Source organism: Heteronotia binoei, chromosome 10 (assembly GCF_032191835.1).
Source record: "Heteronotia binoei isolate CCM8104 ecotype False Entrance Well chromosome 10, APGP_CSIRO_Hbin_v1, whole genome shotgun sequence".
NCBI lineage: Eukaryota > Metazoa > Chordata > Lepidosauria > Squamata > Gekkonidae > Heteronotia > Heteronotia binoei.
Window position 1 is genome coordinate 99956001 of NC_083232.1, and position 21499 is coordinate 99977499.

General features: G+C 44.5%; 1 protein-coding gene across 7 annotated transcripts in view; it reads right to left on the reverse strand.

The window, feature by feature from the left end:
* Positions 1–21499, reverse strand: part of FHOD3 (formin homology 2 domain containing 3) — a 407856-nt gene that overhangs the window by 106726 nt on the left and 279631 nt on the right. For 5 of the 7 annotated variants that reach the window (XM_060247833.1, XM_060247832.1, XM_060247835.1 and 2 more), the window contains exons 8-12: positions 10237–10331; positions 8133–8276; positions 6663–6901; positions 2972–3061; positions 130–231 (exon numbers count right to left, since the gene is read on the reverse strand). In XM_060247833.1, coding sequence (XP_060103816.1) covers positions 130–231; positions 2972–3061; positions 6663–6901; positions 8133–8276; positions 10237–10331 — 670 coding nt within the window. The remainder of the gene's footprint in view (positions 1–129; positions 232–2971; positions 3062–6662; positions 6902–8132; positions 8277–10236; positions 10332–21499) is intronic. The other 2 variants (XM_060247834.1, XM_060247836.1) reach the window with 2 other exon arrangements.

The window sequence follows — 21499 nt, forward strand, 5'->3', positions numbered from 1 at the left end:
CTTATTTTGGAAAATACATTTTAACAAGGAAATAACATACATTCTAAAGGGCCATTAGCTACTACATTGAGTGACATGCTCAGAACTTTCACTCGGAAGGTGTGGTTAGAAAAGGCTCAGTCCTAGTACCTGACTTGGGCCTGCCTAGCAGCCTCTTCCTCCCCCTCATCCTCTGTATTGGGCTCTGTGATTGGTTGTTCCTCTTCCTCCTCTTCATACTCCTCTTCCTCTCTGGTACCGAACCAAGGGGAAAGAGGCACACAATTCGACAGAAAGACACAACATGGAAGAGAGAAATGAAATGAGATACACACAATAATGGTTGCAAGCAAAGGGAAGAAAAGGACAGAAAGAATCTGTGGCTGCCTCCATTTTGAACAAAGACCTCTTTGGAACTCAAAAGCCAGTCTTGTGCCTTTGCTGGTTTAAGATCTGGGGGGAGCTGAATTAAAAGTCTGCATTGCATTTGTGCCCTCCCCATATGAAACCTGTTATTTTATTTTTACAGTATTTATTTCCCACCTTTTGCGAAAAGTCTTAAGGTGAATCACAAGGGTAGATTTACAACAGAAATTACATTTGTGCCCAGAGCCCACCATAGCAGCCAAACCAACAAAAAGCCATTACTACAACTGCACAACTTCTTCAGCAGAATAACAAAGATTTTCCTTGGGAGCTTCTGCATGCAAACCAAAGGCTCTTCCACTGAACCACAGTCCCGTCCCCACTTCAGTGTAAGCCACTGGGTCTCCATTTGGGAGAAAAGTGAAGTATAAATCTTTCCCTCTCCCTCCCTCTCTGTCTCTGCCTGTCTAAGATGACTCACATTCTTTTATATTAAATGCAGTGAAACCAAACACAAACGCCTAATACAAACCAAGCAACACTGAAAAGGAGTCACAACCCGGGCCATCATTCGGTGTCTTCTACAGCACTCTGGGGTGGGGGGGCGGGGAAGGAAAGCAGTACGGTGCAGCCCAGTCTCATCCGGTCTTGGAAGCTCAGCAGGGCTGGTGCTTGGAGGGGAGACTGCCAAGGCAGGCTCTGAGGAGAAAGGCCACGGCCAACCACCTGTGCTTCTCACTGGCCCGGATGACTAACAGAGAAAGAGCCAAGCAAGCATCTCTGACAAGGGAATTCCCGAATGCTACGGCACAAGAGGCCCTGTTGCGTATGACCACCCACCATTCCTTAGAGTGGGACCACTAACATGGTGCTTTTTCTGGCCCCACCAAGAGATTTTATGAAGCAGGAGGGGCCAGGTGAGCCTTTTGCCAAGACCGGGCTTTGGCTTGGCCACACGAGAGTTGACTGGCCAAACAGATTTATAAAAAATTGCTTTGGCAGCAGTTGCCATCACAGCACCAGGATCTTCACTTGTATCTAATAGCCTTCATGCCAGCAGGTGTCACAGGTAACTTATCTAGGCTGATGCAGTTGGAGAAAGAGTCCCAGAGCTTTGGTGTCGTGGCCAGGAGACGGCCTTCTCAGGCAGGGCTCCAAAGCTCTGGCACTCTTTGTCTAAGGAGATTTGCCTGCCCCGTTCTGTTGCCCTCTTCTGTTAGCTGGTAAAGACACCTTCATTTTGCTTGGCATTTCCTCAACAATTCCCTCTTTCCTAACTGATGCTTTAAAGTTTGGTGCATAATTTAACCGTTTTGCATGTATTTTAACTCTTCTTAAACATCATTTTAATGAGACGTGCTTGGAAGGATGGTTTTATAATGTGATTTCTAATGGTTTTATAATGTGATTTCCATCTCGTGTGTTTTAAATGGTGAGCTGCCTTGGTAGCCCTTGTAAGGGCAGAAAGCTGGGATGCATACACATTTTGTGAACAAATCAAATAAGGAACAATGACTGCACCACAGCTGAAAATGCCATGGAAAGGAGCAGGTTTCCCAGCCTTTTCAGAAATCTCAATGACATGCATCCAACTGTGCTCTCCAAGTATATGCAATGCAATCTGTATAGGCATATTTCTTTGGTTATAACTAAGGTGTCATAATGATCAGGGAAAAAAAATTAGGAGACCCTTCTCCTCTTTTCCCATGGTGAGAGCTTCCCCCAACCTGGGCATTTTGCAGACATGCATAGAAAGCTGCCAGCTCAGAGCATCTATTCCCTGTTCATTTTCTCTTATTGCACAGAGTGCCGGTCCCACACATCTGGGTTTGGATTGCTGGCTAATAGTACCTGATACAACCTCAAAGTGTTAAAAGGATTCCGAGGTCTTCCCCGCTTAATGTTGAAATCAAATTAAAAAGAAAGCAACATGTACTTAAAGTTACAGTTTTGCTATAAATATCTGATATGGCTTAGGAGAATTTTGACACAGATAAGCAACACCTTGGAGTATACTGGAAACCATGAAGTATTAACAATATCAGGCCATTCGTTGCATGCCTCTTATTTTTTTCCCCTTCTCTCCCTCTTAACTGTCCAACTGGGGGAAGAAAATATCTATGCTATTTTTCATTGCCTGGAAGCACATGTGCATTTAATGGCGCACTGGGGAGGGGGGCATCTGTCAGGAGTCAATTAAAAGGGGTCGGAGGAATGAATCACCACCCATGGACTCAGAATGGACAAAACATTAACAGCTGCTAAAATTCCTGACCCGGATAGTCCAGGCTGGCCCTGCCTCTTCAGATCTCAGAAGCTAAGCAGTGTCAGGCCTGGTTAGGCATTTGGATGGGAAACCACCAAAAAAAGTCCAGGGTTGCTATGCAGAGGCACCCAAAGGCCACCTCCATTCATCTCTTGCCTTGAAAACTCAACAGTTTGAACTCATCCTCAGGAAAAGCTCTCCATGTATTTATTTCTTCAATCTCATGCAAATACACTCCCCCCACCCCGCCACAAAAAAAGACATCCTGCCATCTAGGGGAGCTGCAGCCACACACAAAGCCTGCAGCCAAGCCAGAGAGGCATTCCATGCATAGCCCTGGCAGCTGACATCTGTACTCACAAAGGTGATGATGCTCTAAGCTCATCCTCAAACCCACTGCCAGCCTCTTCATCACTCTGCAACTCTGGGGGGGTCTCCAGCTCAAATCCACTAAAGAATCGGCCAACAAAACACAGCAGGAAAGACACAGGTGTGAAAATGCAAAGTGGCAAACAGCCCTCCTTGGCAGCAACGGAATGGACTACGAAGGCCCTTTGCACTCAGGAGTCACCACTGAAATAATCTCCTTCGGGATCAAGAATTTATCTCCCCAAATAGTAACCGAAACGAGGGGGGAAGACATCTGCATGAATCGTTGAAGAGCACTGTGAATATTTCCCATAAAAGGAAGGAAATGTTCTATGGTGATTCTGAAGATTTCTAGATGTGGATTCTCACATTCCATTTTAAAACTGGGCTTTTAAGACACACTCTGAACGCAGCTCCCATCAGACACACTCTGCTTGTTATGTCCTGTAGGTTGCCTGGTTCCCCCTGGATACTGGTGGCACTGGGAAACTCCTGGGGATTTGGCAGGGGGGGGGGTTAGAGCCTAGGAGGGACCCAAACTATTTCTTTTCTCCTGAGGAACTGACATCTGTATTCTGGAGGTGAGGTCCCCAGGCCCCAGCTGGAGGCTGGCATCCTTATCATCCACCATTTGTTATTTAAAAAACAGGTCAAGATCACACCCCGTAGTTCATTTCAGATATTTTTAGCCAGCCTTGGCATCCTAAGAAGAAATTTTTTTTTGATAAGATGGATGCGCTGGATGGGTACAAAACTTCCCTCAGCTACGCAGGCGTTTCAACTTCAGACAAGGAACTCATTCATAGGCACAGACAGGAAACTGCTTGATAGGCATCTGAAGGCTTGAATTAAGGGAGCTGCGAGAAAAGAAATCAAAGGATGATGCCGAGATGCATGTTCAGTGTGCCCCAATCCAGTCGTTTTCCTTGGGGCAGGAGCAGGTTTGGAGAGACAAACAGCACCTGGTACCTTTTCAATGGCAACTTCAATAAAGGCAATCTCTTTGAAACAGGCTGACCTTTTCTTGGGCCCTTTTTGGATCTGTCAGGCCACAAAACCTCAACTCTTCTTCACATGCACATCAACAGAAACTAAAGGAAAATCTCCTGAACGTGGGATTTAATCTATCCGCGGCACACTCTAAAGGCCACTGTTCTGAGAGATGAGCTCTGTTCAACTTTGCACACTCTGAAACCCGGGCTCCTCAGTGTGGTGCCTCTGTGCACCATGCCATCTGTCGACACCTTCCCTGATGGCTTTGCCCACCAAGACCTCTTTTGGACCACTGGAGATTTGATTGGCTTTGCAGGGTTGTTTTTTTTAAATGTTGCTTCAGCAGCATATACCACAACAGCACAAACGCCTTTACTGTGTGGCTGAAGGTAAGCTGGGGCAGCTATTCTGACACCCAGAAAGATGGCATGTGGCAGAAGGATTTGAACCACCCCAGAGACGCCAGAGAATGGGGTGAGTACGGGAGTGGGATAGGAGGCAGCCAAGTTTGGACTTGGTTTCTTTAATCTGTCTGCAAGCCGTCCCTGTGTCAGCTTAAAATGCTGGTCTGGACCCAGCCCCTAACAAGCTATTGCAGATGCAACAGTAAAGGAGAGTGCCTCTGATCATGTGTAAATTAAATTACCCTCAATACAGAGTAAATGCAGATGGTTCCTGAACAGAATTCAGTAGAGAGAAGACACTACAGTCACATCCTGCATAGCTTAGGGTGACCATATTTTGGAAAGCAAAAAAGTGGACATATTTCCTGACCGACTACTTCAAACAAGTGATTACTATGACAAATCTCAAACTGTTGAAGCTGCAACAATTGCTACCAACTAGGAATATTCCTAACCTCCCAAACCAAAAAGAATGCAACCAAAAAAAAAAAGACACCAGAAAAAGGGGACATGCCTCCTAAAAAGAAGACATCTGGTAACCCCAGCATCCCCACCAGAAGATCCCTCTCTCTTACCCCAATTGCCTGCTTGCCAGGGGTTGGGGGAAATGTCAGATAAAGACTCTGGGAGCAGGAAACCAACCAACCAACCAACCAACCCTAGAGGGAGAGCCAGATAGACAATGAGGGGGATTTTAGCTGACCTCTTTTTAAAGCTCGGTGTAATCATCCGTGCTCATAATTTTGTAATTAAAGGTAAATGTAGTCCCCTGTGCAAGCACCAGTCATTTTTGACTCTGGGGTGACGTTGCTTTCACAACGTTTTCACGGCAGACTTTTGACGGGGTGGTTTGCCATTGCCTTCCCTGGTCATCTACACTTTCCCCCCAGCAAGCTGGGGACTCATTTGACCGACCTCGGAAGGATGGAAGGCTGAGTCAACCTCGAGCCGGCTAACTGAAACCAGCTTCTGCTGGGATCAAACTCAGGTCGTGTGCAGAGGGCTCCGACTGCAGTACAGTAGCTTTACCACTCTGCACCAAATATATTTAAAAATATATATAAATATATATATAAACAACCCAAATATATCTGCCTTGTTCCACAATGTGTTTTGTGCCAGAATAATACTTTCTGACTGAACAATCCCCCCATTCTGGGATGTGTTTTAGCAGATAAGGGGGGTTGCTCTGTGGTTCTGCTTTTGAAACAGCAGTAGCAGGGGAGCATTTCTACATCAAGTGATCCTGGGTGTGCACTTGAGCATGAAATGACAACCGGTCACTTCAAAGTCTACATAACACTATATCTCATTGGGCTAGATCCAGCAATCTGGTCAAAGATCTCCTCCGGTTTCCCCTCCCTGTGGCCCTGCAGCACCTTCTGACTCCAGGAGAGTAAATTCCCAGGGTCACCAGTCTCATGGGGAAGGACCAGCATGGGGGCCAATGGGGCGCAGTGTGTGTGTGGGGTGGTGTGGGGGGAGTGAAACTGCTCCCTCATCCCTCTTACATCCGCGCAGGTAGGAAAGAAAATGCCATCCCTTCCCCCTCCAGCCTGCTGACCCACATGGCTTATGGCTTTCTGTGGACCCTGTGGGTCTAGAGCTGCCAGTTCTGGGTTGAACGTATGAAGCTGCCTTCTACTGAATCAGACCCTCGGTCCATCAAAGTCAGTATTGTCTTCTCAGACTGGCAGCGGCTCTCCAGGGTCTCAAGCTGAGGTTTTTCACACCTATTTGCCTGGACCCTTTTTTGGAGATGCCAGGGATTGAACATGGGACCTTCTGCTTACCAAGCAGACGCTCTGCCACTGAGCCACCATCCCTCAGTTTGTGAAATTCCTGGAGATCTGGGGGTGGAGCCTAGGGAGGGCAGAGTTTGGGGAGGGCACCTGGCCATAAGGTCCACTTGCCCAAGCAGTCATTTTCTCCAGGCGAACTGATCTGTGTGGTTTGAAGGCCAACTGTCTGGATTCACCTCCCATCAGCACAGGAGCCAGCATACGTCCTCTCTGCCATCCCCGCCTGCCCTGAGCCCTGAAGGGAACCTCCACTTTGCATTTGTAGCACAGGATCGCACCAAAAGAAAGCTCCGCTGGGATTTGGGAAGGACACGTGCACAATGCAAGATGGGTCTTCTTGGGGATTTTATGCCTCTGCCCCCCTACCGGACCTGGGCAGAACTGGGAAAGGACAGAGGTTTTGCCTCATCTCCATCAACTATGGGCCAGGAAGACACAGAAAAGCCTGGCAAAGAGGGACTGTTTTCTCTTTCGCACACTCACTTCTCACTGAGCTCGCCAATGTCCTGCCCATGGCCTTGTGTGAAGGGGGGGCTCCCCTGGGTACAGGGGCTGGCAGGCGCTGACACGGGGCTCCTGACTGCCTGGACAGAATGCCTCCGACTCCTCCGCCGCTCCAGCCCCCGTCGCTCTGGGCATCCCAGACTGGCTCGTCGGCGGTCTTTGCGGCAACTGGGAGGGGGGTCCCCATTGTCATCTCCATCCTCGTGTCTGAGTGTCATCTGAAAAGAACACAACGGGATATGATGGCGGAATGTTGGCCAACGGTCAGATTCTTTACTGATTTGTATTTGTGGCTCCACTCACTAGACGTCTTTGTTTCATTTGGCATTCTCTCAGTGATCCCTTCTAGCATCAATGTTTTACTTACTGTACTGTTGCCCTGAGGCCCACTTATCTGGAACATAAGGGACACGCGCAGAAAGAGGGCACTTCCCTGACCGGACTTTATTGTCCCCCAGAGGACGGGGCAATCAACTTTCTCACAGCTGACACGTCCTTCTGAGGCATTTCCTATCAGGCAACCTTAGAATGTCAAAGTTCCAGGAAGCTCAGTGAATCTACCCTGTGGTCAAAAGGCAGAATGACTTGGCCTAAAGTTTCCCAGATCTAGAAAAAGTTTATTTACTAGAGAAAGTGAACTAAACTCACATACATCAACCAAAGGTTTTTCTGCATTCTCATTTTCCTTGCTTTTGCAGTGTTTTATGCTGGACAGTCAGTGATGCGATATCAAATCAAGGAGCAAAATGTGTGCAACAGACACACACACACACACACAGAGGAAACAGCAGGAACACACAAGCAAGGAAAATGAGAATGCACGAAAGTCTGCAGGGCTGCTCTTTGCCATTATATGACATTCAGCTTGCAGAGCCTGAAAAGCAGGCTCATTGTTAAGAAACTAATATCTGCCTTTCCCAGAAACACACTACTGTTGGCTACTTTGTTAGTTCAGTTCTATATTTATATCCCGCACTGCCAGCCAATAGTTCCAAACACAGCTTACAGATCTCCATCTACACAATGGCAAGCTAATAAAGACATCATAACAAAGGAAATTCTTGGTTCACATCACAGCATAAGAATGAATGGATGCTTTAACAATCTAAATTTTGACTTGCATTCATTGAGGGCTGGCTGCTTTTAAAGGAGGAATGAAGTTTTCCTCGCTTTGGATGTGAAACTATCAGTCTGAAAAAAGTTGTTTCTTGTCAGGAGCACAAAGGGCTGAACACGTATATTCACTCGGTTTATTCTGTAGCATTTTTTACCATACCTGTCTCTGGGAAACTGCTTCAATTCCCAACTCTTCCAGACAATCTCGGTTTATTCTGTAGCATTTTTTACCATACTGGTACCACACAAACCGAAGGTTTTACTGCCCCCCCTCCCCAAACTGCAAAGGATAGGCAAAAAGGAGGATGCTCAGAATGTGGCATGTTCTGTTACCTCATAAATGTTGAATTGCTCCACTAAGTCCAGGTCTGCTCCTTTTTTGTTCAGGTGTCTCTGGGAAACTGCTTCAATCCCCAACTCTTCCAGACAATCTACAATGTCATAGAAGGAATCCTGATCTGGCAAGCCGGCTAGGGTCTGAAACCCAAAGAACAAAGCGTTTCAATCAGGGGTCATTTTGTAGACAAAGAGGTGGTGGAGCTCGCTCATCCAGGGATTGTGATGCAGCTGCACCTGCTATTCAATGGACAAGGAGGTGGGACTCTCAGAAGGAGGAGGTGGAACTCTCAGAAAGGTTCAGGAGCTGTGCTCCTGGGAGCTCCCACTGAATCTGAGGCCTGGTTTCAATCCCTTTGTATTGAAGGGAATTAGATTACAGTTGACGGGCATTTGCTCATGACGGTGGCTGCGACAGAGAGAAAAGCATGGCTAGAAACAGGCTATGACATGACAGAGAGAGGAGTAGCTCCTTCGCTCTAGCAGGAAACAAGCACACAGTCCAGGGGGAGGAAGGCACTCTTGAGTACTGTTGAGTCATCCCGAAATGATTTCCACTGGAATCAAAGAGATTTAAAACTGCTCAGCTTTGACTGGATTGTGCCTTAGAGATCACTATTTTGTATAAAAAAAGAAAGGATCAATTGCCACCAAGGCTTCAATCCTACGTACATTAAATTTAGGAATAAGCGTCTTTGAATGTGCTTGAATGAGGCCCAGGCTAGCCTGACTTCATCAGATCTTCCTTGGAAGCTAAGCAGGATCGGCCCCGGTTAGTATTGGGAGGGGAGACGATGAAGGAAGTCTGGGGTTGCTGTGCAGAGGCAGGCCAGGGCAAACTGCTTCTGAACGTCTCTTGTCTTGGAGACGCCACAAGCTTCCCATACGTTGGCTGTGGCTTGGCGGCACTTTTCACCTCTGTTAATGCAGGCAGGATCACTCACAGTGTGCCTGCTTGGCCACCCTCTGACAATAGGATCAGGAACTGGCTTTGCATCCTTCCCTATAGGCACAACAAGCAACAGTAATGGCTGCTACGGAATACGATCCCCACAAAAAGGGAAAAGGGGAAAATATGCATTGATTCATAATTTTCAAATATGATGAGGTTACATACAACAAGTAAAACCAACTGTTTTAGTAAAAGTATGTATTTAAAATGTGAGAGCAGATAGTAAAACAACACAATTAAATCCCCACCCACTTCTGAAAGGTGGTTCACTGCTCATGTGGACTGGTGACAAGAAGACTTAAAATGCACACCTGCAGAACAAAAAACCAGGAAAACTGGAGAGAGATGAGCAAAAAACCTACACAACACCCGGTAAATATAGTTTTGTGATGACCCAGGAATGGCACCTCCACTGCGCTAACCCTTGTTCCTTGCTCAGGACTCTGGCCATCCAGTATACAAACAGAACGGGATGCACCCATCATACAGTTTAATTTGATGAGTCAAGAAATCATCTTAGTGGTGATAAAAGCAATGGCCATAAGAACAGTCATACACCAGGGATCCCAGAAAATAAGAATTGTCATACTTTTTCTTTAAAAGATCTATAATGTAATCTTAAAAACAATTACAACAGTTGTTGATGTTGGGAAATGGTTGCTTCCTTTTCACCCCGTCCTCCCGAGTTCATCATCTCACCTTCCATTCCCTTTACTTTCACTGTCACTGGCCTCCAAGTCCAAGCTACTGGCTACAGCATTCCTAATGGGGACCAAAGAATCCGCAAGCTCTTTTAGAACCCTGTGAGATGTACAGGTTCTGCCCTGTCCAGAAACTACAGCAGCCACAGAAGGTTTGGGTATTCCATCTGATGCTTGTCTTTGAGTCGAGGGCATTGTATTGTGCAGTGAGACTCCCATGACAAAACTAGAGCTGCGCGCCTCCAGACAACTCAAAATGGTGACCAAAGGTTTGCCATCCCCCAGAGAAGAGCCTCAGATGACCATCTTAGCTAGTGGGCAGGACCCCAGGGGAGGCATTGGACTTTCCAGTGGGCTGGTCTAAGACAACTATGAGCTGTTTTTCTCAGCAGCCATGTGCAAGGGTGTGCCATGTGCATAAATATGCAAATTCCAAGTGGAAACGAACCTTGTTCACTAAGGTCATTGCATAAACTAGCAGTTCTGTGTCAATGCCATCTTTTTCTTCTAGGATCTCCATGACGTTGGACCATGGCTTGAGGCCTAAGTGGAAACAAGAACAATGAATATAGTGGATCAACAGCAGTTGCACAATATATAGATGGGATTCAACACAACTCAGTTAACATCTAAAACAAACAGTTCCTTTCAGATGTGAAAAATAATTACAACAAATCATACAATGTAGGTTTTCCTACTGATAGCAGAGAAAAGGACTGAACTGATGCCTGTTCAACCATCAGCAGAGTGAAGTGGGAAGGACAGTGAGAAGACAAGTCCACCAGGTGTCAGACACTGGAGAGTTTTGATATTATGTTATGATAGATATTGCTGAAATGCAATGTGTAGCTTGACCTGACTAACTCCATTTTGAGCATTTGCTACTAACCCTGAAGCAGAGGCCTGGCATATCAAAGTAGAGACAGAAATGTTACTAACCACTGCTGTGAATTCCACATCATAGTACTAACAAAAGCAACAACCCTTTGAAGATAGCATGCCTCAAGGAGAGCCAGCAGGGCTCCTCCGTGAGAAAGGGAACCATAAGAGATAAGGAGAAGAGAAGGTGTTACATGTATCCTAGAAGTGTGAGAATGTAGTATTGTTTAGAAATCCATTGATGTATACTGTTTAAAGCATTGCCTTTCCCGCCAACTGTGAGGAAAAAGCCCCCTACTTTTCATACATATGGACATCGTGATCACCAGTATGGTTGCCAGGGTGCCTGGAGATGTGACTCTCACACATCTGCTCTAAGAAGTGGACTTTGCCCACAGCTTCTAAGGCTTATGTGGCAGCTTTGCATTCTACACCTCTGGATGCGTGTTAGCCAGAACTCTGCTCCTTGTGTGCCCAGTCTTGGCCGCTGCAGTGGAAGAAGCCAGGCCACCATGTTTCCAGCCTGTTTCCATGAACCAAGGGCTAACACCGCCAGAATCAATCTTGCTTTCCTGATTCCATCTCCAGCATCTGCTTCAGCTTTTGCATAAGGCGATCAAGCTTATCCAAGCATACCCTGCCAGACTACTCAAGCCTTTTGTCTAACGAAACCCAGAACAAAGACGGGTGCCAGGAAGAAGATAAGGAAGAGGAAGAACATCTCCTGTCAGAGTCAAGTCTTTTGTCTAACCCGGGTGATACCTAGGCCAGTATTTGATTCCCTATTGTCACCTTTTCAGATAAGTCCATCTAATCTTAAGTGTTCCCCACCTAGTAATCACTTCTATTCATTTTCCCAACTGTCATTTCGGAGCTACCCCACAGCCTGTTCTAATCAGGAAGATTCTTTCAGGTATCCAGGATCCAGGCAAGCTCATTGGTCAAGACAGACACCCAATTAGGTGCAACCAAGGAACTTGCCATTGGCTCTGCAAATGTCCAGCCTCCTGGTCATTGCAGAGCCTCCCCTTTCTCCTCCCTCCCAGCCCCTGAAGGGTCTAAGGGAGTCTATTTAACCTCTGACCCAACTCCACTCATGTGTGCATCTAACAGTATCCCAGTTCCGCTGTCTAGATCCATCCCCAATTCTGGCCACAGCTTTGGGTCCATTTCCCCTGTCCTCTTATGTCGCCATTGGAACCTTCCTCGAAGACTACGATGGTAAATATTACCCTGTGTGTCTACCCTTATATGTTCCCCTATCCATCTATCTATATTTCCTAGGACCGTGTGAATGTGTGATTGTATATGTGTTTTAATCTTGTATGGAAGACTATATTTTTCTCAATAAATTGTAATTGGTTTTACTAAATTAGAGTCCTTTTATTGAGCATCACTCTCTGGATGGTTGAGCCTTGTATACATTTGGTAAAAAGATTCCTAGTGAGCCAGGTGCCCACCTAACTAATTCCCCAACCTCGTTTTGAGGGCATTTCGGCTAACACAACTGGTATCAGTTCCAATGCTTCCTTGTCCGGAACCTTGAGCTATCAAATAAACGTCTTAACATTGTAACAAATGGAAGCCCGTTTACTCTGAACCTCCATCATCTGACACCAGGACTGTGTTACCCCTGCCTCAGCTCCTCTAAAACCTGGACCAGAACTACAGAAGACTTTAAAAGAATCAACATTCCATTAAGTGTACACAGAATGGAAGATTTATCTCACTTACAATGAATCTTCCATCTCGGTGGTCTAGGGGCAATTTAAACTTAGAATCATAGAAGCATAGAGTTGGAAGGGACCTCCAGCGGAATCTACTCCCACCCCCTGCATAATGCAGGAAATTCACAAGTACCTCCCCCGTCAGGTACAAGTCCCTGACAAGAATCTGTTTCAAACTTGCAGTTCAGAAACTGTCTATTGATTTTTCTAATACCATTTGGGGGCTCAGAGCAGAGTACATCAAATAGAAATAAAATCACAATAAAACCAACTTCAACATTCAGTAAAGTGCAACAAGATGATTCAGCAAGATGATATGACAGCAAGGTGGTATAGCACAAAAATAGAACCACAATACAGCACCACAATAAAGTAGTGCAGTATAGAATCATCGAATCATAGAGTTGGAAGGGACCTCTAGGGTCTAGTCCAACCCCCTGCACAATGCAGGAAACTCACAAACACCTCCCCCCAAAATTCACAGGGTCTTCATTGCTGTCAGATGGCCATCTAGCCTCTGTTTAAAAACCTCTAAGGAAGGAGAACCCACCACCTCCTGAGGAAGCCTGTTCCACTGAGGAACTGCTCTAATGGTCAGGAAGTTCTTCCTAATGTTGAGCCGGAAACTCTTTTGATTTAATTTCAATCCACTGGTTCTGGTCCTACTTTCCAGGGCCACAGAAAATAATTTCCACACCATCCTCTATATGATAGCCCTTCAAGTACTTGAAGATGGTGATCATATCACCTCTCAGCCGTCTGCTCTCCAGGCTAAACATCCCCAGCTCCTTCAACCTTTCCTCATAGGACCTGGCCTCCAGACCTCTCACCATCTTTGTCACCCTCCTCTGGACTCGTTCTAGCTTGTCTAGATCATTCTTAAAATGTGGTGCCCAAAACTGAACACAATACTCCGGGTGAGGTCTTACCAGAGCAGAGCAAAGCGATACCATCACATCACGTGATCTGGACACTATACTTTTGTTGATACAGCCCAAAATTGCATTTGCCTTTTTAGTCATCGCATCACACTGTTGACTCATGTTCAGCTTATGATCCACTAAGACCCCCTAGATCCTTTTCGCACATACTACTGCTAAGACAAGTCTCCCCCATCCTATAACCATGCACTGGATTTTCCCCACCTAAATGCAGAACTTTACATTTATCCCTGTTAAAGTTCATTTTATTGATTTTAGCCCAGTTTTCCAGCCTGTCAAGGTCATCCTGTATCCTGTTTCTGTCTTCTTCTGTGTTTGCAACCCCTCCCAATTTAGTATCATTGACAAATTTAATAAGCATTCCCTCTATTCCTTCATCCAAATCATTGATAAAGATGTTGAACAAAACAGGTCCCAGGACAGATTCTTGAGGCACTCCACTTGTCATTCCTCTCCAAGAGGATGAGGAACCATTCACAAGCACTCTTTTGGTGCAATCTGCCAACCAGTTACAGATTCACCTAATGGTAACAGGATCCAAACCACATTTTACCAACTTGTCAACAAGGATAGTATGTGGAACCTTATCAAAAGCCTTACTGAAATCAAGATAAACGATGTCTACAGCATTCCCCTGATCCAGCAAGGTAGTCATTTTCTCAAAAAAAGAGATCAGGTTAGTCTGACATGACTTGTTCTTGAGAAAACCATGCTGGCTCTTAGTAATCACAGTTATCCTTTCTAAATGTTCCAGGACCGACTGATGATTTGTTCTAAAACATTTCCAGGTATAGGCGTCAAGCTGATGGGTCAGTAGTTACCCGGATCCTCTTTTTTCCCCTTCTTGAAGATGGGGACAACATTTGCCCACCTCCAATCCTCCGGCACCTCTCCTGTTCTCCAAGAATTCGCAAAAATAATAGCCAGAGGCTCAGAAATTACATCCGCAAGCTCTTTTAGAACTGTTGGATGCAATTCATCTGGCCCTGAGGACTTAGTTTAATTTAAAGAAACTAGGTGTTTATGTACTATCCCTATGTTGATCCTAGGTTGGGACTTCATACCCTCCTAATATGTTCTGTTTTTGCCATGTTGAGCACTGTTTCCCTCAGAAGAGAAGACTGAGGAAAAGTAGGAATTGAGCAGTTCTGCCCTCTCTTCATTACCCGTTACAATTTCACTTTCTTGACCTCGCAATGGGTCTGCCATGTCCTTGCTCTTTTTCTTACTCTGAACATAAGAAAAGAACCCTTTTTTGTTGTTTTTAGCATCTGTGGCCAGCCTAAGCTCATACCGAGCTTTAGCTTTCTAACTTTTTCTCTACAAGCACTGGTGATTTGTTTAAATTCATCGTTGGTTATAAGGCCCTCATTCCAATTCCTAAAGGAGTCTTTTTTATTTCTCAAGTCTTTAGAGAGCTGTTTATGGAGCCACTTCGGCTTCTTTAGGCTTTTTCCATTTTTTCTTCTCATAGGAATCGTCTGTGATTGTGCTTTCAATATTTCGCTTTTAAGAAACTCCCACCCCTCCTGAACCCCCTTCCTCCTAAGTATTTCTGACCATGGGATTTTACCCAGCATAGTTCTAAGTTTATTAAAGTTTGCCTTTCTGAAGTTCAACCTATAAGTCTGACTACGTATAGTTTTTCCCTTCCCTAAGACTGTAAATTCCAAAATCACATGGTCACTACTGCCCAGGGTGCCCACTATTTCCACTTCAATCAATTCTTCCTTGTTGGTGAGAATCAAAGCCAAGATAGCAGATCCCCTTGTTTCCTTCTTCACTTTCTGGAAAAGGACGCTGTCAGCAAGACAAGATAGGAATCTATTTGACTTTTCATTTTTAGCAGAATTGGACTTCCAACAGATGTCTGGGTAATTGAAATCTTCCATGATCACTGTAGCCCTTCTCTTGGAAAACGTTGCAATCTGTTGTAGGAGTATCTCATCCAAGTCCTCTGCCTGACTTGGTGGTCTATAGCAGACCCCCAAAATAACATCACTGTTCTTTCTTACTCCTTTTATTTTTACCCAGAGACTCTCAACTGAGCTGCCATGCTCAGATTCACATATTTCCTCACAAGTATATACTTCCTTCACAAATACTGCTACGCCTCCACCCTTTCTCATTTGCCTGTCCCTTTTAAATAAGTTGTACCCCTGAATCCTAATGTTCCAGTTGTGAGTGTCACCCCACCAAGTTTCAGTAAGGCCTATTATGTCATAGTCTCCTTCCTTTATTAGGACTCCCAGTTCCTCCTGTTTGTTTCCCATACTCTGTGCATTAGTGTAGAGACATCAGAATCCACGTTTTATGCATCCCAAGGGTTTAGTTTCCATAGGACCGTAGGGGGAGGCCAACCGGTCTAATAGAGAGATGCCCGTTGCCTCACTCGAAAACCTGGAGGAACAGCTCCGTTTTACAGGCCCTACGAAAGGCCAGCAAGCCAGGTAGGGCCCGGATCTCCATCAGGAGCTGATTCCACCAGGTCGGGGCCAGGACCAAAAAGGTCCTGGCCCTGGTAGAGGCAAGACAGGCATCTCTTGGACTGGGGACTGTCAGAAGTTCCTGAGAGGCCAAACGAAATGACCTCTGAGGCATATATGGGAGGAAACGGTCCCTTAGGTATGTTGGTCCCAGGCTGTGCAAAGCTTTGAAAGTCAATACTAACACCTTGAAATGGATCCGGTACTCTATAGGCAGCCAGTTCAGGCTGCGGAGCGCCGGCCACATGCTCACCCATACAAGTGATGCAGTCAGCATGCGAGCTGCCGCATTCTGCACCCACTACAGTTTCCGGATCATTTTCAGTTGTCATTGCTGATGAATAGTCAATTATCCAATGTATATTAATATATCCATAACTACCTTGTTTTATGTATTCATACATGTACCAACACCCATATATTCATGACTGTGCTAAACCATGTATTACAATATCAGTATCCACTAAAAGGAAAGGAAAGGAAACAAGCTCTGCCTTCCCCCCCTTCCTCCCCATGAAAGAAGCCTCAGCCAATGGAGAAAATGTTTTGCTCTGTAGCTCCTGTGTAATTGAGCAAGCCTTGCAAAGCAAGTTGTTATGCAGAAGGAAGTGGAAGAAGATGATAGCCAGTTGCTGATAGGAGCCCTCCGGGGGGGCCTGATACAGCCCCCAGGCCTCACGTTTGACACCCCTGATCTAGACACTATACTTTTTTGATACAGTTCTTCAGTTCCTCAGTGGAACAGGCTTCCTAGGGAGATGGTGGGCTTTCCTTCCTTGGAGGTTTTTAAACAGAGGCTAGATGGCCATCTGACAGAAATGCAGATCCTGTGAATTTAGGGGGAAGTATTTGTGAATTTTCTGCATTGTGCAGGGGGTTGGACTAGCCGACCCTGGAAGTCCCTTCCAACTCTTTGAAAGAAAATTTTAAAAATAAATGTAAAAGATACAGCCCAAAATCACCTTTTCCCTTTTAGCTGCCGCATCACCTGGCTGACTCATGTTCAGTGTATGGCCAGCCAAGACCCCTAGATCCTTTTCACACAAACTACTGCCAAGATAAATCTCACCCATCCTATAAGTATGCATTAGAGTTGTCACACCTAAATACAGAACTTTACATTCATCCTCGTTAAGAAAGGGAAGTCCCTATCCCAGCACCCCATGTCTAGAGATCCCTAAGGGGCACTCACTGCCTTGCTCAATCCTCCTCGGGTTCATCATTTTCCTACCTGGTATCCGAATGTAGTGCTCAAGGCCCTCTCTAGGTTGCCTTTCAAGCCCAAGGCTACTTGTCCTCTTAAGAAGCTTTCCTTCAAAACCATCTTCCTAATAGGCATCACTTTCACAAGGAGGGTGACAGAACTTAGAGCTTTCTCAGTGGACAAGGAGCTCTACATCTTTCATAACAATAGAATAGTGCTCCATCCAGACCTGGCCTTTGTCCTCAAAGTTACTTCTATCTTCCATAGCTCCAAGGACCTCTTCTGTCCAAATCCTAACTACCCTCAGGAAAAGGAGTGGCGTTGTCTGGATGTGAAGAGGGCCCTGAGCTTCTACCTGGATAGGGTAAAGCCTTTTTGTAACACTGACTCCTTGCTAACAAAGTTCTTGTTTGCTCTGTGGAAGAAAACACGAAGGCGCCTCTGCCTGTACTATCAGTTTTAAATCCCTCCACCAACGGGAAGGATCACAAAAACCTGATAACAATGAGGTGCCATGGGCTGAGCACTCCTCTATGTTGTGGGATGGAGTGGAAGAAACTCATACGGAGGATGTTGCTTTCAGTAAATACTCTCTGGTGGGTCTAACATAGCTAGGGAGGGACGGTGGCTCAGTGGCAGAGCATCTGCTTGGGAAGCAGAAGGTCCCAGGTTCAATCCCCGGCATCTCCAACTAAAAAGGGTCCAGGCAAATAGGCGTGAATAACCTCAGCTTGAGACCCTGGAGAGCCATGAATGGGGCTGTGGCTCAGTGGTAGAGCATCTGCTTGGGAAGCAGAAGGTCCCAGGTTCAATCTCCGGCATCTCCAACTAAAAGGGTCCAGGAAAGTAGGCGTGAAAAACCTCAGCTTGAGACCCTGGAGAGCCGCTCCCAGTCTGAGTAGACAAGACTGACAAGGGAAGGGATGGTGGCTCAGTGGCAGAGCATCTGCTTGGGAAGCAGAAGGTCCCAGGTTCAATCCCTGGCATCTCCAACTAAAAAGGGTCCAGGCAAATAGGCATGAATAACCTCAGCTTGAGACCCTGGAGAGCCATGAATGGGGCTGTGGCTCAGTGGTAGAGCATCTGCTTGGGAAGCAGAAGGTCCCAGGTTCAGTTCCCAGCATCTCCAACTAAAAAGGGTCCAGGCAAATAGGTGTGAAAAACCTCAGCTTGAGACCCTGGAGAGCCGCTGCCAGTCTGAGAAGACAATACTGACTTTGATGGATCCAGGGTCTGATTCAGTATAAGGCAGCTTCATATGTTCATAAAAAAGGTAAAGGTAAATTTAGATTTATTCAAGAATCTTAGCAGAGCGATTGAAACAATATTTGATCAATTTTATAAATAAAGACCAAGCCGGATTTCTTCCTAAAAGACAAATAAAAGACAATGTGAGAGCTGTCATTAATGTTGTGGAATACTATGAGAAGCATCCAGAAAAGGAAGCGGCCTTATTTTTTGTTGACGCAGAGAAAGCCTTTGACAACTTGAACTGGGACTTTATGTTTGCGGTAATGGAAAAAATTAATTTAGGGGAACAATTTATAAAAAATGACAAGAGCAATATATACAGATCAATATGCAAAATTGTGTATAAATGCAGATCTTACTAAAGAACTGAAAGTGAGTAAAGGAACAAGGCAAGGATGTCCGTTATCACCACTGTTGTTTATAATGACCCTGGAAATATTGTTACAACAAATTCAAAAAGATGAAGAAATAGAAGGTTTAAAAATTAGAAGATTCTCTTATAAATACAAAGCTTTTGCAGACGATATAGTGTTTATACTGGAGAATCCGATTCAAGTGTCACCATTGTTGTTAGCCAAGATAAAAGAGTATGGAGAACTAGCAGGATTGTATATAAACAAAGAGAAATCAAAATTCTTATGTAAAAATATGCAACCAAATAAAATAAAAGAACTACAAGAGGTGACGGGTTGTGAAGTCACAACCAAAGTTAAATACCTTGGAATAGAGATAACAATGAAGAATATTGATTTATTCAAAAATAATTATGAAAAACTGTGGTGCAAAATGGACAAAGATTTGATGAAATGGAATAGGCTTAATTTGTCCTTATTGGGTAGGATAGCTGCAATCAAAATGAATATTTTGCCAAGAATAATGTATTTATTTCAAACCATCCCGATTGTAAAAGATGCAAAACAATTTAACAAATGGCAAAGGAAAATCTCCGACTTTATTTGGGCCGGAAAGAAACCAAGAATAAAGATGAAGATTTTAACAGATGCTAAAGAGAGAGGAGGTTTTCAACTTCCTGATCTAAGATTGTATCATGATGCAGTTTGTTTGACATGGATTAAAGATTGGATAATGCTGTTAGATAAAAAACCTTTATGGTTAGAAGCTCACGGAAATAAATTCGCCTGGCACGCGTACATGTATTATGGGAAGAATAAAATGGATGGTCTTTTCTCTCACCACTATGTTAGAAACACTTTACTAAGTACTTGGATAAAATATAAGAAATATGGGGACGAGAGAAAACCGCTGTGGATAGTGCCAGCAGAAGTAATAAAAATAACAGCTGAATCCGACGATAAAAGAGAAAAGTCATATAAACAACTGCTCAAGATTCGAGGAGATAAAATTGAATTAAAATCTTCGGAAGAGCTAGACAATAAATATGATTGGTTTCAAATGCAACAAATTAAAAGCTTGTTGGAAAATGATATAAAATTGGAAGGAATTAGACGAGAACAAACAGAATTGGAAAGGGTCCTGCTTGGTGATAATGAAAAATTGATATCAAAAGTTATTATTGAAATGGTCTACAGAAGAAGAAGTAGTAAAATCTCAAATGGTCAAATGGGCAATCAATGTGAATAGAGAAATACAAATGGATGCATGGGAATACCTTTGGAAGAACTCAATGAAGATATCAACTTGTCAGAGCATAAAAGAAAATTGTTTTAAGATGATGTACAGGTGGTATATGACCCCGAAAAAATTGGCTAAGATGAGCAAGAAAATGTCGGATAGATGTTGGAAGTGTAAAAAACATGAAGGTTCTTTCTTCCATATGTGGTGGACATGTGAAAAAGCGAAAGAGTATTGGAAGATGATACAACAAGAAATCTCCAAAATATTGGGTTACGATTTTAAGAAAATTGCAGAGACATTTTTGCTTGGATTACAATTAGAAAAATATCCAAAGGAAGATAGGACTCTAATTTGGTACCTGCTATCAGCTGCTAGGACATTGTATGCGCAGCTTTGGAAGCAAGAAAAAATACCGGATAAATGGGATTGGACTATGAAAGTTCTATCGTGGAGTGAAATGGATAAATTAACTAGAACATTAAGAGACTATGATTTGGAGATATTTAAAAAAGAGTGGAGGAAGTTTAAAGAATATATAGAGAAAGAGTCGAATGTAAGAAGACATTGGACAATTTTTTAGCAATAATGGGGGGGGGAAACGAAGAAGCAAGAAGGGGGGGGAAATATTTATATAACGAATTTTGATTAGTCAGATGTATCTTTAGTATTGAATTAGAATCTATAACCTCGGGGAAGTCTATATTGGAGGGAGGGGGGATTGAAAAGTCATATGGGTTAGTATTGAAGCAACGAAGGGAAATTAAGTTCTGTAACCATATGCTATCAATAAATTGGTTAAAACAAGGTAAAGGTACCCCCCTGTACAAGCACCAGTTGTTTCCGACTCTGGGATGATGTCGTATCACGACATTTTCACAGCAGACTTTTTACGAGGTGCCTTGCCATTGCCTTCCCCAGTCATCTACCCTTTCCCCCCAGCAAGCCGGGAACTCATTTTACCAACCTTGGAAGGATGAAAGGCTGAGTCAGCCTTGAGCCAGCTACCTGAACCAGCTTCCGCAAGGGATCAAACTCAGGTTGTGAGCAGAGAGCTCGGACTGCAGAACTGCAGGTTTAACACTCTGCGCCATAGGGCTCCTCTAACACAGCTAGTGTTGTCAATATCCAGGTGGCACCTGGTGAACTCCTGCTATTACAAATAGTTTCTGGACAACAAAGAATTCCCCTGGAGAAAATAGCTGCTTTGAAGGGTGGGCTCTGGGGCATTATACCGAGGCCCCTCCCATTCCTAAACAATGCTTTCTCCCCAGGCTTCACCCCCCAAAATCTCCAGGTGTTTCTCAACCCAGAAACGGCAACCCTAAACACAACTCTCAGTTCTCATTCGCCAGACTTTTCTGATCATATTTCAACTAGGAAGGAGGTATGTTTCTCCCCCATCTATGCTTTTCAGACATTCCCATTTGGCCTTATACACGTATTACTGTGCTTTAATCTTTAAGGAGAGAAATAATACTTTGCAATCAGACTCTTAAAAAAAACCCCAACCACTGATATTTTCTATAAATGCCAGCAGAAGGGGGGGGGGAGGGTGGACAGACACTTCAAAGACATATGGAATAAATACAATGGCTCTAAGGAAACATGTGACTGGCAGAAATGATAT